The 24,734-nt window shown below is 34.7% G+C and overlaps 1 protein-coding gene across 3 annotated transcripts in view; it reads right to left on the bottom strand.

Annotated features, from left to right (window-relative positions):
• Positions 1-24,734, bottom strand: part of Lin7a (lin-7 homolog A, crumbs cell polarity complex component) — a 129,082-nt gene that overhangs the window by 66,619 nt on the left and 37,729 nt on the right. Inside the window, exon 2 of one of the 3 annotated variants that reach the window (XM_048358962.1) lies at positions 20,727-20,845. The exons of 1 other annotated variant lie outside the window; for it this stretch is intronic. In XM_048358962.1, coding sequence (XP_048214919.1) covers positions 20,727-20,845 — 119 coding nt within the window. Of the gene's footprint in view, positions 1-20,726; positions 20,846-24,734 lie in introns of those variants that run through there. One more of the 3 variants, XM_048358980.1, reaches the window with a different exon arrangement.

Raw genomic sequence — 24,734 nt, 5'->3', positions numbered from 1 at the left:
CTGAAACATTTTGGTTTCCAGTCTGCACATGAATAAGAAAATATTGAAATATAACATATAAATGTTTTTCTAAACATTATAAATATTGCTTTCTTGAAAGGAAGTCAATATTAGTAAAGATTTTAGCTTTTAGGTTTGAATAAACAAACTAATTAGATACATGGTTAATAGATGGATATTTTGGTTATAAAACCACATCCAATTAATTAAGTGTCCATTGTCAAACAAATTGTAAAATTCAATGTAAAAATTTGATGGTGCAAGTTTTTCTAGATGGAAGTTTTATTATATTTAGTTTTCCAAGGAAAACTAAAAATAGATATATTCAATGACCACACCAAACCATGCTTATGCATGTATCTGAAGGAAAATAAGTTAATACAGAAGACAGATAACTTGCATACTCATGTTTATTGCAGCTTTGTTCACAAAACCCAAAATGAAGAATCAGCTAAAGTGTTAAAGAGCCGATGAATGGATAAAGAAAATATAGTGCATATATATGAAAAAACATTACTAGGCTGTAAAACAAAATCTGAAATCATGCCATCTACAAGAAAATGGATAGAAGTAGAAATCATTGTGTTGAGTGAAATAATCCAAACTCAAAAAGCCCAGTATTATATGTTTTCACTCATGTATAAATCTAGATAAAAATGGCAGATAGTAAAAGAGATAGACTGAAAGGAAAGATATGTAAATTGATATGCAACATGAAATATGATTGGAACTGTGAGATTATTTGGTGAGACTAAAGGGAGTAAGAGGGGAAAAAGAATAATGTATTGAAATACAATGTATCAATGTATGAAGATGGATAAGGAAACCCACTGAAAGCTGTTGAACAATAGGGGAGCAGTAGGAAGGGGAAAGAGAGCAATAGAAGAGAATAATCTGTCAAAAGTATAAAATATGCATGTGTAACAATGCTGAAATGCTTTTTATACAATTAATAGGCATTATAAAATGAATGGCAGGAAAATAAAACAGTCTGTTTGGGGACTGGGTACCAGAAAGAGGGAGGAGGGATAAGCTAGAACAATAAAAACTGTTTTATATATATATGATGAGGAGAGCTGGGCACCACTGGCTCACACCTGTAATTCTAGTTATTCAGGGGGGTGAGATCTGAGGATTGTGGTTTAAAGCCAGCCTGGGCAAGAAAGTCCGTGAGAGTCTTACCTCCAATCAACCACCAGAAAACTCAAAGTGGTGCTGTGGCTCAAGTGGGAGGACACTAACCTTGAGCTAAGAGCTCAGGGCCAGTGCCCAGGGCCAGAGTTCATGCTCCATGACCCACCAAAAAACAAAAAAAAAAAAGGTCATGAGGAGAGATGAAATGTCCCAATGTCTTACCCTTTCATGTCCAACTAATACATGTGAATAAGAATCTGAAAAAAATATTTCTAGAATCTTAATCAATGAATGGATCAAGAAAATATGATACAGATATGCAAGCAAGCGCAAGCATCTGTGTGTGTGTAACGGAATTCTACTCTCCATTAGACAGAATATTGTGTCATTTCTAAAGAAATGAGAAAACCTGGTAAAAATTATGTTAAGTGAATTAAGTCAGTCTCAGAGACACAAAGGTGGCATTCTTTTCCCTCACATATGAAAGCCAGAACTAGCTTATAAGCATGTAAGTAAATGCATTGGATATTATGCAAGTGGTTACAAATGTATTAACAAATATGGTAGATTCAAGTGAGAACTCCAATAGTATGATTTCTTAGAAATGCAAAGTAAAAGTTCAGCAAGATAAAAATCAGAAAACAGCTGCTCAATAGGGATGTGGTGAAGTTAAAGGGAGAGAAGTAGACAAATGAAGGGAAGAAGAGGAAAATGAAGGATGGGTCATAATATTGAAATAGGTAACATTGATTAAGATGTAATCATGAACTGCTTTCATAAATGGCAACTACTTTGAACAACTACATAAGGGTAATAAAACTTTATAGAATCTTACAACAAGCAAACATGAACTTCTCTGTGACTGAAAATTTAATGAAAGTAAAGTCTTTTTATAAAGTATAATATAAGCATATTAGTTGATACTTAAATTATTTTTTCATTCTTAGTCATTGTGATTATCTAATAATTGCAAAGAGAAAATTAATGTTCTGACCATGTTTGTTATTTTTTTTTAGGCTGTAGCTAAATGAGAGTTCAATGCTCACCATACGGAATTTCAAGTTGGAAAAAAATTCTTATATTGTTACATGACCAAATAGTATCAGATCTTACTTTTGAATCTGAAACTGCAAAAATATAAGTGAGATAAATTGATTTGTTTTATCCTTATACCATGATAATTAAATCCATACCTTGTTACCTAAGCCTATCTTTTCTAAGACAGAACCTTGAATATTAAGTATCATTCAGTGATTCTATAATTTATAGTTTTATAGTCATGGAGATCTTGAAAAATGCCTCCTTCAATTGTAATATGGTGTCAAAATTAATTAAGGCAAATGAACATTCTAAATAAATTTTTTTCTGTTAATTATTATTTGAATAATTATGGATGCTTGACAAGGTGTTTTGCATGAAATGTAAACAATGTGATTTGAATCATACTCATGAATGCAACTCTTCAGCCATAGTAATTAATAAATTACTGTCCTCTCTTGAGACTATCTTTAAACATTTAAAATATTTATTATTAAAAAGTTCTGTTGAGATACTCTGGTTTACTCATAATTTCCAAAGACCTCCAAATTTCTGAAGTATTGTTCATCTAATTTAATTTTCATTGGAATATAAGTAATGACAATCCTTTATAATATTTGAATGAAGGACATGTTTTTTAGCTTGTTCGAGAAAGTCTGTTTTAGTCAATACCTAGCAGTCCCTGTTTGCTCAGTGTTCAGTGATAATTGGTTAAGCTCTGTTCTGAACACAGAGATAATTATGCTCCCCAAGGTGAGGAAATGCATGATATCCAAAGAAATTGTAAGAGAAATAAATTACAATTAACTTTCAGAAACGAGGAGTGAACAATAACTAGAGAACACCTGATTGCCAAGAAAAATTAACATAATACTTTTTCGATCAAGGACCCTGCAAGGTAAGATTTGTTAATATTGCTGCATTTATAGTAAATGTTCTCATATTATCTCCATGAAGATTTGTTGTCTTTATAATAGCCCTGAGGATTCTGTGTTAACTGAGGCAAAGGAAGAACAAGAAGGCTAAAATTTAAAATAAGGATTGTTGCTATTAGTGACACCTTGATACAAATGAGGATCATGAATCATAATGCAATTTTTCATTTATTTTAACTCATTTTTACTTTTTATTTATTTATTTATTTATTTATTTATTTATTTATTTATTTGCCAGTCCTGGGGCTTGGACTCAGGGCCTGAGCACTGCCCTGGCTTCTTTTTGCTCAAGGTTGGCACTCTGCCACTTGAGCTACAGCTCCACTTCTGGCTTTTTCTATATATGTGGTGCTGAAGAATCGAACCTAGGGCTTCAAGTATATGAGGCGAGCACTTTACCACTAGGCTATATTCCCAGCCCTTAACTCATTTTTAATAAGTAGGGAATAACAAGTTTAATTGTCCCCACATATCACAATATTCTGTTATCATTGCTATCCATGGCACGTATGTGTGAAGTAAGACTCAGCATGCTTTGTTTTGGTACTTTCTGCATCTTGTTAACTCATCTGTAATTTATCCTATTAGGCAGTTATAGGATATCAAAGTAGGAAAAGGGATCTGTTTCAGATTTAACAGATTTCTTATTTATTTATTTATTTTTGGCCAGTCCTGGGCCTTGGACTCAGGGCCTGAGCACTGTCCCTGGCTTCTTCCCGCTCAAGGCTAGCACTCTGCCACTTGAGCCACAGCGCCGCTTCTGGCCGTTTTCTGTATATGTGGTGCTGGGGAATCGAACCTAGGGCCTCGTGTATCCGAGGCAGGCACTCTTGCCACTAGGCTATATCCTCAGCCCACAGATTTCTTATTTTTTAATACAAATGTTTGTACGTACCAAGTTTCTGGGGGGAAATAGGTCTATTACTTTATCAGTTTCATAAAAGGTAAGTATAACAAGTTCTCAGGTAAGTCTAGAGTTCCCTTTTAACCCATATGCATTAATTTTACATGAAATACAATTTTATATACTCACTATATGAAAATCTATGTATTATGCATTTGAAAAATATATTATACGTTTGTACTCTATACACATATATTCAAATACAAAAGAACTGAAGTACGAAAGAACTGACAATTTTTATTGTAATAATTTGTTGAGGGTAAAAGCTACTTTAAGATCTCATTCTGAGCTACAAGTTTTTAGTATGTTTTCCTTGGGTGTATGAACTCAGAGTCCAATCAGAAAACTCAAAAAATTTTAAGTGAAATTCAAGTATGTGTTTGTACACTGATGAAAATGTATCATACCAAAGAAGTTTTCCTGTGTCTAACAAATACTTGCTGAATGCTCATTTTCTGGCAGATATGTTAAGTGCTAATTTATTGTTATAATTAGTAGACATTTTCTAACTTTAGTCTGAAAGTTGTCTCTTCCTTAAAACCATAATTAACCTTAAGGAAAGGAATAAACCCCAGTGTCAAACATTTGAAGCTGTTCTCCTTTTTCAGACTAGTAGTCTGTAAGTCACCTTTTCCCCCTTCCTGTTCCCATTATACCTCAGGTGAAAAATAGCAGATTTGGAAGCATCACAATCTTTTCTTCATGGCAAAAACTCATCATTATTCAATGACCCATAAATGGCTTACTTTTATTACACACATACACACATATGCACACATATACACAGAGGCATGTTTACACATACACAAACAGAAAGTCCTTCCACTAAAATAAAATACTTAGAATGAAAACTATATGCTATCTCTTTTCTTGTACTCAGTGCCTTGGATCTTCAAAATAAGTAAAATAGTAGTTTTGATAAAGGGATAAATAAATCAACTAATCAGAGAACCCAGAAACAGATTTATGTGTGGGGTGTGTGATATATAAGGATAAAAGATTAACAGAAATTATGTATTATTCAATAAATGAGGCCAAAGTTGTCCTATGGAGAAGGAAACTTGGATCTATATACCTCCTGCTATATACAAAATTAAGATGCATGTGTGGAAAATTTAAAAAATGCATCAGTAGAAAGTATATGTAAATATTTCTTAAGTATTGATAGAGGAATATTTCTTAAATAATGTTCCTAAAAAACATCATCTACTTAAAAAGTAAATTAAGAATTTATTGGGCTGGGAATATGGCCTAGTGGCAAGAGTGCTTGCCTCCTACGTATGGAGCTCTTGGTTCGATTCCCCAGCACCACATATATGGAAAATGGCCAGAAGGGGCGCTGTGGCTCAGGTGGCGGAGTGCTGGCCTTGAGCGGGAAGAGGCCAGGGACAGTGCTCAGGCCCTGAGTCCAAGGCCCAGGACTGGCCAAAAAAAAAAAAAGAAGAATTTGTCCCTGAAAGGCACCTTACAGACAAGTAACACAGTAGAGTTGTGTTAAGACAGACTTCTGTTTTGGTGACAAAATATTTGTAATAATCAACTTAAAAGGAAAAAAGATTTATTCAGGATAATTGCTTGCATAGTTTCAACCCATGGTTGTATGGCTCACTGTTTTAGCTACTGGCTAGACAGAACATGGCAAATGGCAGACAAAGATGTTGAATATCTAGCAGCTGGGAGGCAGAAAGAAAAGGGAAATGGTGGATGCTCCAGTATCCCATTCTAGAACACAGCATTACAGATGTCATTCTTTCTACCCAGCCCTACTTCTAACTATCCTACTAGCTCCCAACAATGCCATTATCTGAGGAGCAAGAATTTAACCAATGGACCACTGTGAGTACGTGATTAACACGGCAACAAAAACATTTCCATTAAATCTATCATCAGTACAGAATTTTCAGTCAAAACACAGTTTAAAACACACGTGAAAATACAGACAGAAAAACCCACAAGTGATATTCATAGGAAAAGAAATACATTATTATTTTAAAAATTATTTTTAACTATCGGCAGGCAATTGTAGAGAGGAGTTTCAGTTCAACAGGTCAGTTTTCCTCCATCTCCCTCCCCACAAATACACCCATCTCTTCAATTTTCTTAGCTCCTTCAGTTTTCTTAACTCAATATTATGACTGTAATTCTGTCTCCATTTGTTTCCCATTTTTCTTTGCTCTCCATTTTTTTTGCCATTTAAATGCTGCTGTTTTCACATAAAGTTAGAGAACCACATAAATGTAAAAATCATAATAATTTTTGTAAAAGGGAGGTCGTAAATATTCACAGAGAATTTACTACTAGACTATCATTCAAAGAATAGATTTAACAGAATAATGCATTTCTAACACATTCTGGAAATTTGAGGAGTCTACCCCCTCACCTTGACCACACCACCTATCTGAAACAACAAATTGCAGTTTCCTGAATAGGCTTATACCATTGGAATCCTGCCCTGAATGCACCATACTTAAGTTAGTATGTTTGAATATATGTGCATATGACTTTTTAAATGTTTTGATTTGTAGTTATAATTTAGATCTACTTTCCGCATGTGATTGAAAACGTGCATCCTTTGCCTCTATAAGCCTGACTTACTTCAATCATCATCATTTTTCCAGATCTATTTCCCTGAAAATACTTAATAGAATAATAGCAGAAAATTTCACAAATCTTAAAAAGAAAAGCCCATGCAGGTACACAGGCTTTTAGAACCCCCAATAAACCAGATCATAAAACTAGATACCCATGACATATTATTACCAAAACTTTAATCACAGAAAATAGAGAAAGGAATTTAAGTTTGCTCATGATAAAAAGCCTAATACTTACATGGGGGAAAAACTATCTGAATAACAGCAAATTTTTCAGTGGAAACATTAAAAGCAAAGAGGGTTTTGGAATGATGTATTTTAAGCACTCAAAGCAAACAACTGCCAACCCAATATTTTTATCTAGCCAAGCTTTCATTCATAATTGAAGGGCAAATAAAAACATTCCATGATAAACTAAAACAACTAATCACCACTAAAGTAATACTACGGAAGATACCCAAGGACATCTTGCATATAGAAGATCAGTATAAATATGAAAAAAAGTGGTGAAATAATTGCAAGAATGGATATCGAACAAATATAAAGATCGAAATAAATGCAAATAATGACTACAATGAGATACCACTTTAGTTCATTCACTCGCTAAAGATTCAGAGGTCTTTATGTGTTGGAAATAATGCAGACATATATTTGGTTATCTATGCTAGAAAAACCAACTTTGAAAACTGAGATTACCTTTAATATACCATACATTCCAATGTCTTACGACCCAGAAATCCTACATCTGCCTGTAAACTCAAAAAAGTTTTCAGATATCTAACAAATGACTCAGATATATCTTATGTAACACTAATCCTAATAATGAAAGTTGAGAAACAACTTGAATGTGTACTTGATGGAAAATGAATTAATGAAGTAAGATAAGTCTAATGAAGTAAGATAAGGAATACCACACAGTGCCAAAACAAATAAACAACAATAAATGTGATTAAAAATCTTAGTAACTTGCTACTAAGTTTAAAAATCATGAAGATATTTCACAAGTATAATATATTATACATCATTTTAAATAAATATCTTTTAGGAAAATACATATGCAAAAAGCAAGGCCTAGTAATGATGAGGAAAAGATGTCAAGTTTTCAGCTTCAAATCTTGAATATTTCTCTGAAAGGAAGAGAAGAAGGAAGGGAGAAGGGGGAAAAAGGAATTGTTTTGCATATATTTGAAACATAAACAATGCTAATTTCATTTTGTTTTTCTTATGCACACCAGTAATAGCAAATTTTAGCAGTGGCCTGGTGAAACTTAACAGTGAGATTACATGAATAGACTTGTTTCCATGTATTTTGGCAATACTGAAGGAGGAAAAGGTTAAATGACTTGTTCCCTGAGGGGGGAAAAACAGTTATCATCTATAATGCTAAAAATAGAAGTTCTCATTTCTAGTCCTGAAATCTCAACAGAAGACAGAATGTTCACTTTATCTGACTGATTAAAATACTGTGTCTCCAAAGACTCTATAATTTTGAACTACTGTGTGAGTACATGTAATTATAAGCTTCTGGAAACATGCACTGTTTATTTTATCATTTGTAATAGAAAATAAAGGCTTGGACTGAGTATTTACATAACAGTGATGCTAACAGCCTTCAGAGTCTTTGTAGACTATTTGTAAGCATCTGTTTAGATATCTTTGAGATCACTGACCCATTACTGCAATTACAAATGGTTTCTGCAACACAGACCCTGTTCTGGCTACTACAAAGTGACATGATGATGGTGAGGAACCCTTTCTATATTGAGATAACTTTTTCTGTATGCAGATAATGCTGCAGAAACAACAATAAACTATGCTTTAAAACATTTTTAATGAGAGTTGTAGTCAGTCTGCTTTTGCCATTTCTCTAATTACATTGATCATACTCTTAGAAACTTCAGTGTGCATATTTATTCTTCATTAGTATTATTTCAATGGGTTTTACTATATTTGTATAATACATGTGAAAAGACAGGCTAGTACGCAAACACAGGAATATATGTTCCTCGAAAAAATAACATATGGCTGAGTTCTACAAGTAGGTATATTAACAAATTAGTGATCAAGCAAATGCAAATGTAGTACTAAGATACCAGTTTCCTGGTGATGATGCAAATGTCTTAGACATCTGAATCCTAACAGTGTTTGTTTTCCTCTCTTCATTCAGTCTTACATTTAATGTGTTCTCTCCATCTAGACCCTAGGTAAGATATTAACTAGTGATGCAAAATTTTCTCAGCTAAAAATCATAATTCTTATCAAAAATTAGTCTTTATTTTAAAGGTGAGGAGTAAAAGAAGATACCATAGATGCTTTTGAGAATCTAAAACCATGGAGTTATTTCAAATAAAGTCTACTGAAGTGTGTTGCTATGGTTTGAATGTGTTGGCTTCGAAATTCATGTATTGCCATGTGATAGAATTAAGACATTTCTGGTATAAAGTAATTGATTAGTCTATAACATTTCTTTCCTAATTAGATCCTAGTAAAAGAGGCACCAAAGCTAGCTTACTAGCTTTTCCCTTCTACCTTCTGCCATGTAAATATAAAACATGAAATCTCATCAGGTGTCAGATGCAAACAGTTTAATCTTGGAATTCCTGGTTCCCATTTATTATAAAGATAAATTGTTGTAACAATAACAATAATAGGCTAAACACAAGTGTAAGCATTTTTAAATTTTTGCATTTGACATTGAACTACTTCACCTATTGTATGGGATTATGTGTCTATTATTTTCCTTGTATACTTTGCTTGCTTTTTGGGAAATAATAATAATAAAATCCAAACCTACTAATTTTTCTTTAAATTTTAAATCATTATATAGAACTAATCCTAAAAAACAAAGTTTTCCATTTTGGTAGACAGTGTTTGTAGGTCATCTCCCTGGATGACTGACAACATACTTTGTGTGTGTGTGTGTGTGTGTGTGTGTGTGTGTGTGTGTGTGTGTGTGTGTGTGTTTAACTTTCAAGTCCATTAGTGCCTTTTTTCAGGAAGGGTCACAAGTTAGCACTGCTAATTTGTTAACTTTTCTTCCTCCTTTTTGGCAGGTATTTTCAAAGCACTCTACTAGACCACATGACCTGGAATTGTTAGATCTCATTCTTTAGGCCCAACATCTACAAAAATAATAAGTCTTCCTACATGCATTAATTGCTTTTGCAAATTGTCTTAAGCTTCTGACTTCCTTTCTTTTAAAAAATGAACAAAGTGAAATTTCCGACCCAACTAAACTGCATTAACTTTTCCTATGGGAAATCAAGACATTTTAGAAAGTAAAAGGAACACATTTTTTTTCCAATTTTTAAAAACAACTTTTTGCAAAGCGAGGTTTTTTAAAGAATAACTGGACATCTTTGATGCTAATGCAGCACGTGTTTGGTTAAAGTAGTAAGTGCTTCTGGCTTCTTCAGATTAATCAAGCTCCAACTTAGATCCAGACACTTATTTGTGTGATCAAAGCACTAAAAAAAAGGATCTGCACAGCCCTTGAGCTCCATATATACAGATTCCATATGTGTTCTGTACCAGATTTTTCCATTAGGAATTTTGCTTGAAGAAGAAACTTTTCACTGTCTGGAACAACTTGGCCTTAATGCTATCTGTGAGGCATCATTCACATGCATAATAAGACATTAGCATTCATATGACAGATAAAAAATTCAGAGTTTCCTGAAACAATGACACTTTTTACCCAGTTGCTCAAAAAAAAATGGGAGTAATGACAGCTCATATTTTCACCACAATTGGTTTCAAAATATTAGAGAAATGTCATGGTTCAGGAACAGGTTATACCAAGCCACACAGAGTCGTGGCTTTCATTTTTGTTCTGGCCCTATATAATCCACCAGTCCAAGCATTTCTAGACAACTTGACTTGATAGGGTTTTTTCTAGTTATTTATGGTTTCTTTGGCTCAGAAGGTGTCAAGACTTTCATGGTGGAGAAAATACAAGTTTGGGTAAAATTCCATCCTTCTAAGACTTGATATTTCTCCAAGGAAAAAAATCTATATTGTGGGATTTATTCTCAGGATTCTAAAAAATATATGTTTTCTTGACTGTATGTACTCCTTGGCAGTAAAGTTATTCACCCAGGGAACAGTCTGCCTTTTGTGTTCTATCACAGTTAGTAATGCAAATAAAATCAAAGAAAATGTAAATCATCAGTTTGCTTTGCTCTGACATTTGCCAACTTAAGCTATGTTTAATGTGAACAGAAAGTCATGCATAAACATAGTGCGAGATACATTTTTCCTTATTCCATTGAAAGCAATGCTATTCTAGAGGCCCTCATAGGAGGGTAATAATTTTACATTAGGCAGCCACGCTACTCAAAAGAAAAACATTAAAAACATATCAAAACATTTCAGAAAAGAAGGTGCAGTGAAAAATTCTTGTCTTCCTAGCACTCACAAGTAAACAAAAATGTTTAAATTTAAATACTTTAATAAAAAAAATATTTGCTAGAGTAAGGGGGTGGCATTGTCCATAAAAGAAATGTACCCTTTACCCTTTACCGTAAACCATGTGTATATCACCTATATAATAAAAGGTATCTTTTAAATTTTGCTATATTTTGTGCAAAAAGGAAAGAAAAAGTAAAGCTAAATAAATACTGTTGGTGAATCTATGTTACCTGTTACTTTGCTAACAACTGAAATCTCTATATGAGCTTCATTTTTAAATGTTATAAACAAAAATGTTTTCAGATATGTGTCAGAAACTAATGTTACAGAATACATAAGGAATTTAATAGTAGAAAATTCAACAAGCCAATTAAAAACAGGTAAAAAATTTTTCTCAAAAGAAAGTATTCAAAGGGAAAATACTCAATTTCACTAATCATCAGCAAAATAAAAATCAAAACCACAGTGTGATTACATTCTAGTTAGAATTGCCATTATCAAAAGCAACAAAGACAGCAAGTATTCATGAGTGTATGGAGAAAAAGAAATCTTTTTACACTGCTGGTGGAAATAAACATTTTACCAACACTCTGGAAAAGAGTAATAATTCTTAAAAATTTTAAAATAAGGCACAATTATAACACTTTGGGGTGTGTCTATGAAGGAATGTAAGTCACCATACAGTTGACATATACCTGCACACCCATATTTATAGCACCACTATTTACAATAGTCAGAATTATCTTTGGTGCTTATCTGTCAATGAATGGATCCAGAAAATGTGGCAGACATATTCAATGGAGTATTATTCAGCCATAAAGAAAATGAAATTTCATAGTTTGCTTGGAAATTGATGGATCATCCTGTTAAGCAAAATGATACAAAGTGAGAAAGACAAATCTCATGCTCTGTCTTTTTTTTTATTATTATTTTTATTATCAAACTGATGTACAGGGAGGTTACAGTTTCATAGGTTAGGCATTGGATACATTTCTTGTACTGTTTGTTACCTCGTCCCTCATTCCCCCTCCTCCTCCCCCTTTCCCTGCCCCCCCCTCGTGAGTTGTTCAGTTCTTTTACACCAAACAGTTTTGCAAGTATTGCTTTTGTAGTTGTCTTTTTTTTTTAACCCTGTGTCTCTCGATTTTGGTATTCCTTTTCAATTTCCTAGTTCTAATACCAGTATATGCAGAGTCTAGTCCTTAACAACGAATAGCAGGTAAGGAAAGCAGGATCTGATTGGGATTGGTTACTTGCAAGGGAGTAGAAGATGAGCTAGAATGTGAAAGAATATTAATATGGTTCTATACATGTATATATATACACATAGAGCTTTATAAATTGTATTAATGATAAGTATAATATATTTTATATTATATATGTAACTTTATATATAAGTATAGATAGATGAAAATAGAATAATGAAACTGTTGACATTGTTTTATGGGAAGGAGGAAAGATGAGGGGAAGTGTGTAGGTGAATTTGAGCAGGGCACCTTCTATGTATGTACAGAAATTTCACAATGAAACCTCTATACAACTACTATATGCTGATAAAAATGATTAAAAAAACATGAAAAATATGCTAAAAATAGAATTAGTAAGTGAACTAGCATTCTGACTGCTGAGTAGTCATATTCCAATTAAATTGGAATCAAAGAGCTATCTATACTTTGTTTTAACAGCACATTATAGCTAAGAATAAAAATCACTCTAAATGCCACAGTATTCAGCACTACAAATGAGTGAAACCCTGTCCTTTGGGGTGAGTTGGATGAACTTGGAAACAGAAAGACAAACCCTGCATAGTTCCATCATACATGATATCAAACCAAAAAGAAAAAAAAAAGAAGCGAATAGAAGGATACAGAAAAGAAGCTGCTCTGAGAAATAGAAATAAACAGTAGAATGGAAATGGAGAAGGAAGATGTGGGGGGAGGGATGATCAAAAGGCACAGAAATACAATCAGCAGAAATACCTTTTGATGTGCTGTTGTCCAGCAGAGGGACTGTAGCTAATAATAAGGTTTTTCAAAATTGCTAGAAAAGGGTCTTGGTAAAGTCACAACACTAATCAATGGCAAGTATATGAGGTGATGGGTATGCTATTTGAATTGATTTGAATGAAAGGAATATATGTATCAAAACATCAAGTGGTACCTATAAATAAAAGAAACTCCCATCCTTCTAGCCTCTGCTGTTGGTGCTGGAATATTTTTACACTTGAAGCAAATCCAGTATTGGATATTTCTACTTATCCCTTAATTTTCTTTATTCTTTCATTTTTCACCTAGTGTTCTGACACAGTTCTTTTCCTTCCCTTATCCAATCAAATACTGGGTGACAAACCTTATGTAATTGTATTCTCTTCATTAAATATTATTTTGGCTTTGTCTTTATATGACAATGTATCTAACTCATATATACAGGTTACATTCTTCTAAAAGTACTACAGTGTGTTAATATCTTCCTTTATGAAAAATTCTGCCATGTTTCATGATTAAAACATAGATTATTCTTTTCTGAATTAATATTTTTAGAACAATCTGGACCTCATCATTATTATCCATGATAACTATAATTTCTTAATTCTTTCCTATTTTAGTTAGGCACTATATTAAAGCATTTCATGTTTTCTTGCATTTTGCTTTTAATCTTCCCATGAAGTTTTCATATCTTATTTTTTCTCTTATAATAAGAAAATACAATTTTCTAAATTTTAGTAATATGAAGATTACACAGTTAAGTGGCCAAGCAAGAAGGCAACCCAAATTTTCCTGAATTCACTGTAAATACTATTTCTGGCCTTTAATAGTATACTACATTAATTCATAATTCAGCATCAGCAAGCCTATCTGCCTTCATCTTTTTCCTTCTCCCTTTCTTCCTCTCTCTTCTGTCTTTCCTTCATTTCCCCCATTTCCCCTTCTTTTCTTGTTCCTTCCTTCTGTCTCCTTTTCTTTATTTCTTCCAACTCTCCATTTCTCTAACTCTTCTCTCTTCTATTATCCTATTTCTATCTCCTCTTGCTACAATTGGTCTAAGTATTTGATTTTTCAGGGAAATTCATGGTAGGCTCTATCATGCAATCAATCATTAAGTCTCTCACAAAGCATTAGTTTGTCCTCAAGATTTTGTTTCACACAGTAAATTAAGAAACTCAGAATAGCATTGAGCAAAAATCTCACAAAACACTCTCATGCTCAAAAAATTATAAAATTAGGATTCAGTGTTTCTGTTTATTTTGCTTTAATAATTGATAGCAGAGTAAGGAATGTAGGTTTCTTTGTCTTGTGTGCTTTCTTAGATACAGCTTACAGACACTAATTTCTCCTTCTACCTGCTATTCAAGTCCTGATTTATTAAAACACTATACCTAAGGGTGATTTGTGGCTTTGCCTTATTAATATTACCATCTACTGACTGTGTAGTTCTATCTCAGACACCGTGCAGGGCGACTTTGCATATATGATCTCTTGATAACAAAGACAGTGTCATACTGGTAGGGTTCCCATTATTTGGAGCTAATAACAAATTCTAGAGAAATTAAAAATAAGTCAAGTTGAAATTCTAGCCTTGGTCAATTTGGCTGCAACACTGCGTTAATGATTTACTGTTTTCCCTGATCTGACAATGTGCCTCATGGTGACTTTTGCCACATGGCCCTGGAGGGAAATTGTACTACAGAAATTCGCAGTCTAGAGAGCCCTCAGAAAAGAAAATTTCAAAGAATCAACAACCTAATTAATAACTGGGCTAATGATTAAAGTACAGATTTCTCAGAAGATGTAACAATAGCCAACAGACACATGAAGAAACACTCAACATCTCTGGTCATAAAGGAAACGCAAACCAAAACAACACTGAGATTCCACCTCACCCCAATTAGAGTAGCCATTGTCAAGAATACAACAATAACAGATACTGGCAAGGATGTGGGCAAAAGCAAAGCCTAACATAGTGCTAGTAGGAATGTAAACTTGTTCAACAACTTTGGAAAGCAATATGGAAGCTCCTCAAAATCTAAACATACAACTGCCCGATGATTCATCAATTTTACTTCTAGGAATTTATCCAAAAGGCCACAAACCAGGATACAGTAAAGCCATCAGCACACTCATATTCATTGCAGCACTATTCATCATTGCTAAAGTACGGAATCAACCCAGATGCCCCTCACTGGACATATAGATCAAGAAAATGTGATATATACACTCAGTGGAATTTTATACTCCATTAGAAAGAATGATATTACATCATCTGTAAGGAAATGGAAGGACCTAGAAAATATCATTTTAAGTGAAGCAAGTCTATCCCAGAGACACCAAGGTTGTGTTTTCTCTCATATGTGAAAGCAAAATTGATTTATTTACGCACAAGTGCATTGGTGTATTAACTGAAATAAAGTAGATTTAGGGGAAAACTAAAACAGTGTAACTACTTAAAAATGCAGAAGCCATTATTGAACAAAATGAACATGAACAGGAAATGGATACTTGAAAGGGATGGGGAAAGGATAAACAAATGAAGAAAAGACATGGGGGAGAATGACATAAAAATTCAATGTATATCCTACAAAATTAAGAAAAGTCAGGGAAGGGATGGGTTGAGAAGACTGGGTGAAAAATTTTAAAGGTGTGACATTGATAAAGACATTTTGACTTGTTGAATGACAATTTCTTTGTATAACTACTCAAAGCTAATACGAAATATTTTTAAGTTAACATACAAAGAAAATGGAAAATCTCACTGATGAGGAAGGACACGTCAATATTAGATGGATCAAGTCTAAATTTTATAGCAGCTTCACTATATCTTTAAGTCTAAGACTTCCACATATAATGAAATGGTATAGGACTTCTAGGAGACAGGAACTGGTGCTGAATCAATAAGACATTCTATTATCAGTAAGAACAACAACAAAAAGAATAGGAGAAAGTAAGATATAATATAGAAATAAGTAAAATATATATCCCAAACCTCTCAAAAAAATCTATGAAGCATCTAATGGACACTAATTTCATAAAATTTTCAAAAGATGTATCAGTACTCAGTAAAAATAAATTTGTAAGCATTAATTTTTATTTTAATACCAGTTAAAATGTTAATTCTACATAGAACCTTTATCCAAGCTATTTATAGTGCACTGTCAGCCAGTCTGGTCAAGTTTATGCCATAATATGAGAATCTTAAAGTCCTGAGAGTGTTGAGTAATAAAGTTTATTTCTTCCTTTGGCTATATGTTCATTAAGAGTTGGCTAAAACATCATTTCCCAGTTTCTGCCTCTGAAACCTAAGCTGATAATGTATCATAGGTATTACTTGCTACCTAGCAAAGGGAAAAAACACAGGGACTCACTTACTCAGGCTTCCAGGAGGAGGTGAACTACAACTCACCCATTCCCATATTACTGGCTGAAGCCGCCAAACATGGCTAGTTTTAAAGGGGGATAGATATAGAAACCCAACTACAGTTTGAGATAAGAATAACTGGAAATTTTTTCTAATTCCATTGACAACCACAAAATGATGGCCACATGGAGACGATTTATTTGTTTGTTTTTAATTTATCATTATACCATATTAGAAAATACCAAGGTACAACATCTTCTGGCCAAAGGGGACCGCCGTTTTGGCTGACTACCAATTTGTTCTGCATTTTAGGTTCAAACATGAAATTTGTTAGTTTGGTGGATACATGTGAGTTCTGTCAAATGAAGAAAATATCTGTTTTACAAGTTAGTTTTAGAAATCACAGAAAAAATGGTTAAAATAAAGAAAACCTCTGATTTATTTTAAGATGTAGTTGTTTTTTGCTTTTTTTTTTAAAAAAAAAAACCTATCACATTTTACCAAATTATTTTCCTCATGTAAGTGCTACATGCCCAGAGCTGATTCAGTGGTGGTGATTTTCTTACTGAAATATAAGCAAAGTATCAGATTACCTCAATATATAATAATAATTGCAATTAAGCCCACAAAAGATAATTTTAGCAAAAGTTTACAATGTTAGTAGTGATGTGGTCTGTATCCATTCTCTATTTTTAAATTTTTGCTCTGATAAGTGTAACCGAGATCACCTTAAGTTACTAAGTAGGAGGTACTTCTGAAAAAGTCAGACAATTTTAACAAAATCTGAGCATTCTTTTCAAAAGAGCCAAAAATTTCAATGGTTTCTTGCCAGCATAATGGAGACCTGGCATGAAAATGCTCTTGGCTCAAATCAAGTTCATTTTCAGGTATGTACTGTCAACATTTCCTAGATTCATTTTTATTTACTGACTTTTCATATACTTATCTGGCAATGTGTACCCATATTTTATAATCTTAGGGAAGTTTTCATTAGCAAGATTAAGGATACTATTCAGAATTGTTTTATACACACCTGTTTTGCCATTACTTCTCATAGTAAATGTAAATCAGCATAGTGAGAATAAGAAAAAGACATCTCTACACAGGCAATTCCATACCATTGGTGTGAAATGCTACTCAAGAGAGAATGACATTTCACAATATCTATACAACATATATTGCCTTTAAGAGCAAAATAGTTACAAAGAAATTTATTATTAACACAAAATTACTCTTAAGACCTCAGATTTTTATCAAGTGTAAGGATGATAAATTGTATTGCTGTTTTTTCCTTCTGACATTTCTAGTTTACCTACAGATGAGTTTATAAACTTGCATGGACTCTAATGGTACACAAACTCCCTTCCTTATGATCAAGTTTTGTAAGACATGATGCCTACATAAATCTCCATATTTCCTTTTTGACTCCTATTTCCTGTTTTATTAGCATACCATTTAAAATTATTTTATTAGTGTGTATTCATTATACAAAATAATGTGTGGCATTGTGATATTTCTATATGTATAAATCATGTACTTAGATTAGCCTGTGTTTCTTTCAACAGGTATCTATACCACATTAACAACCTCTAACCTAGTTTCTTTCCTTTTGACTTTAGACTTCAATGTCTGAAATGTCTACTTAGACTTATATAAAAAAAGTGATCAATTTACTAGGCATAGAACAGAACTCTTAGATGATATTCTCCAAACCTAAAGCACCTCAAAAGACTTGAAGTTCATGATACCATTCATATAATTATTCAAGCCTAAACCTAAGAATCCACTGAAACTTCTCACACGCTGTCTATCCAGTACATCAACAATGTTGCTTTTGGTCTCAAAGGCATACCTGGAGACTGGCAACTTCCCTGTATTTTTACTGTTCTTACCTTTGTTCAAAAATCCATCATGTAAATTCTTACTTCATCTCCTTATTACTATGGTTGCTTATTCCCTTGTTTCTAAACAACTGTGTTCTTCCAGTGGCCAGAGAAACCTTTTCTGGAAAAAACCAGGTCTGGAATACTCCAAGAGTCTCCTATCATATTTAGAATCAAGGGCAATGTCCTCATGTAGCCTTCAAGGTTTATGTGATCTGTTCTCCAGCTCCAGGAAGCCTAACTTGTGCATTTTATTGTCTTCATACTGGCTTTTAGGATGTTTTTGTCAATGTTCTGAGACCATTCTTGTCTCTGAGTTTTTGTATTCATGATTTTGTTCTTCTAGAAGAGGTAACTCCTAGTACTTATGTGACTTGTCTTATCATTTAGTTATTTTTTTTCTGGCCTTCCTAACTTGAGTTTCTCTCTTCAATACTGTTTTAACTCTCTTTATTCACCTCACACTCTGATATCCTATTGTATGTGTGTTTCCTTAATCAGATTTATTTTTTCCAATTAGAATACATGTTGCTTGAATGTGGGTCCCTTGAATGGACCATGACCCTACAATATACTCAATATGCAGAGGTCAATATTGATACATCATCTCCTTTAGTAAGTTCTGTGCACTGCAAAATGCTACACCCAGTACAAGTAATAACATCTCTTAAAAGGAAATATTGACCACGGAATCTCAGGGAAATGACACTCAAAAGACAGGAAAAAAGAGCATAGGAAACTTAGCCTTTGTTGGACAAATTTTTCTCTGCCAAGAGCCATTTGAACATTTACAACATAAAATTGTGAGCCATACAAAATTATCCTTGCAGGCAGATGACTATGGGCAACTGAAAGAAAGCATAGAAAAAGCAGAGGTATCTGTCCCATCTTGTGCTAGATGACTTTGGGGGAATCTCATACATCCCAGTGGCCAGACATTCCCCAGCCTGGAGAGTGGTAGAGTTTAAAGGAGTTTCACTTAGGGGAGGCTCATAAGGTTTCTAGACATACTTGTCCCACTGAGGAAAAGCCAGTGGAAGAAAACAGGTACATTCAATCATTTCCTTTCAGCATCTGATCAATATGTAGGTTAAAACTTAGAGAAGTAATTATGGTAATTTACTTATGTTCAATATTAATAAAAGTTAAGAGTAGCCTACTAAAAACCAAGCATAGCATAAATCAAATCCCAGTGAATTTTACAGTTTAGTTGTGTTGTATTTGCTGCAATTTAGATCTACATTTTGTATCTCTGCCTTATGTAATTTCTTACTGGTAACATTTATAAAAGTAAATATGCTGGATTTATGAGCGCTATCCTCTGATTAATGAATCATTATCTAGTAACTGATAGGCAAGTTATAATTAGTTATTTAAAGAGTATATAGATGTAGCTAGCTATATAGATATAGATTATACAGTGCACAGGGCTTTTGGGCTTGTTAGCCTCTCCCGGCTCGGGTACTTACTTCTTTCTTTCCACCCTCCCTTTCTCGCCCTCTCCCCTAGTCATCCGACCAGCAGATAAGCTAGAGTGGAACAGGGGAGTCAGAGCCGACCTGGCGTGCACGTGGCCCGGCTGCAGATGTGTGCCCGCCTCCTTACCGCTAGAAGTCTGACGTACACATGTAACGGGGCTAGCTTCTTAGAGCAAACTAACTTTATTGAGACAAGGACAAGGGGAGATGATTCTGAGGGAGGGGTTTGGCCAGGATGTAGATAGGCTGAAAGGTATCACCTGACCCCCAAGAGCTATCTTCACTCGAGCGCGCAGAGCCAGGGCAGGGTTGGTAGGCGCCAGGCTGGCTAGAATGGGTTGGGGGCTGTTTGCCCAACCGGTTTCTCTGGATTCCGATCCAGAGAGGGTAGCAGGGCCGCATTCCCCAGGGCTGGGGGAGGGGCATCATGGATCCCAACACAGGGCTTTCCTTGAAATCAATTAAATTTATTAGTAGGGTCATTTCTACCACAAGTCAATGGTATGTTAAAGCTGTCACTCCAAAACACTTGTTTACGCTCACTCTTCTTGGGGGCCATTGGGCAGGAAGTCATAGCAAAAATTTCCTGTAAAATATGCCAGCCTATTCAGAGGCTTCCACTGTTGCACCAGACAGTAATGTTTGCCTAATTATAACTGTTGTCCATAGAAGGTTATTGTCTTAGACTTATCTGTAGAAGACTTGGTTGAATGTTCTTTCCTCTGAGAAAATCTTACTCTCATTAGTCATAGCCATTTCTGATCAAGTCCCTTATTTGGTAAGCTAAGACCAACATTTGCTTCTACAGAAATACATAAATTCTAACTGGTTCTAATTTAAGAATTTAGTAGGCTAAATTATATTTTATCCTCTCTCCAGGGAGCTAAAAACAGAAAGTTAAGATGACGTTCCAATCTTAACTGTTTCCACTGTGTTGAAGAGGCATGCTTTCTATTCAGAAAGCATATGGATGAATATGATTAACAATCTTAGTGTCCTACCTCTCGGATGGCTGTACAAAACTCACTCTGAAGCACCTTTTTGAGGGATTGTAGCTTGTGTACTGGTACTTCTCCAGATTCCTGTAGCTTTTCCAGTAATTCAATTGCTCTTGCAACATCTGAATGGAAAAAAAAATAAAAATGGAATGACATAGACTCAATTATGCCACATCAGCCAAACACCATTATTCCAACTGATGGTTATTTTTTTCTTTTGAGCGTTTTAAATCTATACTACAGTCAGCTGTATCTTTTCCAAATATCAACTGCTTATTACCTCTGAAAACAATGTGGAAAATGAATTGCAAAATCATAATATATAAATCACAGCTTCAAATGGTTTCACTTTTTGGTAAAAGGTCATTTTAAGTCTGTTCCATGTATTTTTTTACTTGATACACTTTTGATAGCATTTCACATATATTATTTTTGCCAAGAAATTGGCTTGAATCAGGAAAAGAGAAGAAAAAAATGTCTACTATTTATTCTGTTCCCCAAATAACCAAATCATTTCTGTCAATTTTACCTCTGAGGGACTTTCTGTCACTTTGACTTTGCTTTTCCCATACATTTATCACAGCTGCAATGCTACATTGACTAATATGATGATTTGGTTGATGTGCACCTCCTTCACTTGTCTATAAATTCTTTGAAGTATGACTTTAATTTGCTTGTTTGTCATCATATCCCTTGAATCTGGTGTAATACAAGGAACACATGTATGGCAAAGAGATAAATTAATGGATTCTCTCCATTCCACATCTACTGCATTATTCCACATCCTTTTCTTCTCTCCTCCATCCAGTTGTAATACATTCTACTATAATCTTTGTATGGATCACAAAGTTTCCTCCACAAAACAAAAATTTGATGACCTTTCACCTTTTACAAGAGAATTTAACACCAATGTCAATGGTCAATACAGTAAAAAGTGTACAATCTTCCATAGTCATGGCTACGGAAAATTACCATGAAAAAATAATATGATAAAATCCACTTAAAAAATACTGGCAGGGCTGAGAATATAACCTAGATTACAGCACTTGCCTAGCATATACAAGACCCTGGGCTCAATCTGTAATGGCAAAAAGACAAAACACATACAGGAATCTCTTCTACTCTGCTGCCTCAGCAAACACTTTACTGAAGTCACATGTTCATCTACATTGTTGGATATGAAGTTTTCAATTTTAGATGATTAACTCCAGAAAATGTCATATAATCTCTCGTTACATTATAAATCCTTCCATCTATTCACCTATTCAATAAGTTTAGCTTCTATTTTACCTGACTCTGTGTAAAAAGAATAATACGCTTACTTTAGGACTCAAAGGGACGCATTAAAAAGCAAAGCAAAACAAAACGAAACAAAAAAACAGATCAGCAATGCCATCAAACGAAATAGTAATATTTCAGAATTTGGATGGTCTTAGCATAGCTGTATTTAACTGAAGAAAATGACCAGAAAGTGACTTTATAGAATCTCTCCCTGATATCTTTATTTTGATTGCCAATTGTAGCCTAAAGCAGAATAAATCATGAAATCAATATGGCACTGTCAAGTTCCCAAGATTTGTCTCTTAGTACATAAACTAGAAGACAACATAGTCAATTGGACAGCACTAGTCACATCTAAAATCAATAAGGAACCAAGCTGAGACCTTGTGCACTTCCAACTGTATAAAATACTCCACCCAAATGCCCCATGGGTACCTAGAATTCTCAATATGCTTAGAACTGCGCTCATTTATTTTTTCCTCCTGAAACCAGTGCTTCTCTTCCTATATTCTATCTTTCCATTAATAGTATCCACAAGCAGCCTGCCTCCCAAGCTAGACCACGACATCATCTTTCACACTCACCCCCACACGCAGTTAGTCAGCAAGCACTGTACATGATTTTGGCAAAAAATTTAAAATGTCTTTGAAGGGAGCTCTTTCAATTCATTATTTTAGGGAAGCCTACATCATTCCTCACCTGTAGTGCTGGAATATGCCCTGACTGATCTCTTTTTCTTGTTTCAGTCCATCCTCCACATTGCTTCTAGAGTCAGTGTCTTAAACCACAGATCCCATCATTTTTCTCTTGTGCATAAAACCTTGCTGACGTCTCATTTCTTATAGAATAAAGTTCCCACCATTTAGAGTTTCACCAAAGGCCTTTAGCAGGCCACTGCTTCCCCTTCATCATTTGGTACCTCCCTTTGCCCATTCTCCACTTTGCAAATTTAGTTTGTTCGTATTCCTAACATAAGTCACACAATTCCAAACCTGTTTGGTGTGACTAACAGTTGTCCCTTATACCTGGAATGCAATTGACTCATCTCTGTTCCTGGCATAGGAGAGAGATACTGATAGAAGAGAATGTTGGGTTTTTTTCCCAATTTTTATTATCAAACTGATGTATAGAGAGGTTACAGTTTCATACGTTAGGCATTGGATACTTTTCTTGTACTGTTTGTTACCTTGTCCCTCATAACCCCCCTCCCCCTTACCCTTTCCCCCGCTGAGGTGTTCAGTTCACTTACACCAAACAGTTTTGCAAGTATTGCTTTTGTAGTTGTTTGTCTTTTTTTACCCTGTGTCTCTCAATTTTGGTATTCCCTTTGTCGTTCGCTGGCTCTCATGTGGTGTGCACAATTGTGCTTGTCACATGTGTAGTTAAGCTGTGCACTGTATAGACCAAGTACTTCAGGTGGCCCATCAATTTACAGCAAAGGCAAATAGCCACATGCAGGAGGCCAGAGAGAGAGGACCTCTTGGTGGAAGCAGCAACCAAGCAGATTCCCAGGTAAGACATGCAAGTGAAGAAAGGGAGAATGTTTCCAGTAAAGTGAATACGTGACTATGTTTGGATATAGTTGAAGCCAGGAACAGAGTAGCAAGAGATAGTGTAGACAGAAAACACACTGTGTAGTGTTTTTAGATTGTACAGGGAGGGCTGGGAATATGGCCTAATGGCAAGGGTGCTTGCCTCCTATACATGAAGCCCCGGGTTTGATTCCCCAGCACCACATATATAGAAAACAGACAGAAGTGGTGCTGTGTGTGGCTCAAGTGGCAGAGGGCTAGCCTTGAGCAAAAAGAAGCCAGGGACAGTGCTCAGGCCCTGAGTTCAAGCCCCAGGACTGTCCCCCCCCCCCCAAAAAAAAAAAAGACGTTGTACCGGGAAGACTTCATTTAAATAGCATCTTCAAGGCAGAATTAGTTGCTATCAAATCTTTATTGCCATGTTTCTTTTTTTAAGTTTTACTCATCTATTGTAATAGTTATTTGTGTCTGATGTAACTGTTTTTACTTGCTCCTTCCTTCATTCCTGCAGATATGTTTGTTATCAGAAGCAATGTTTTATCATTCTATCCACAGTTGGTTGTTCAGAACCTGACACATGAAAAGTGTTTAGAGCTCATTTGATAATTGATGGTTAATTAATTCATGAGACAGACTAAGAAAGTCAAATCTTAAGAGGTTTATGTCTTCAAGGACCCACATGTTTTCATGAATCCAGACCACCCGGTCACTGTTCACATTCGTAAAGACTTACTTGGGTCTCCTGTGGGAGATAGAACTAACTTAGAGTTTACATGCTGAGGGGTACTAACGATAAGAAAGGACACCAATTTTAATATTAAGTCATCCTTAACCTATACTGTGCACTGACAAAGTTATTCATTCTTAAGCCCCACCCCATACACTAGCCTAGAGTCTCTACATACAACAGAGGTTCTCTACCTTGGTTGCTTATTAGAATTACTTTGACAACTTAAAAACTAAAAGTCACAGATGCTAGGATGGGTCCAACCAAGGATTCTAATATGACTGCACATGGTAGGAGATGGGTGTGAGGCTAAAGGGGAACTGAAGTTGAAACCCTGATCTGGTCAGTATGGATGATTTGAAAGTTTCAAAATAAGTCTAATGTATAAGTAAGGTTGAGATCCTCTGCTACAGAATAGTGGTTTCACAACAGAAATGTGCATAAGAATTGCTGAGGAGAGCTTACTGAGAT

The sequence above is a fragment of the Perognathus longimembris genome, chromosome 1 (genome assembly GCF_023159225.1).
Source record: "Perognathus longimembris pacificus isolate PPM17 chromosome 1, ASM2315922v1, whole genome shotgun sequence".
Lineage (NCBI taxonomy): Eukaryota > Metazoa > Chordata > Mammalia > Rodentia > Heteromyidae > Perognathus > Perognathus longimembris.
This window is presented reverse-complemented; position numbering and strand designations above follow the sequence as displayed.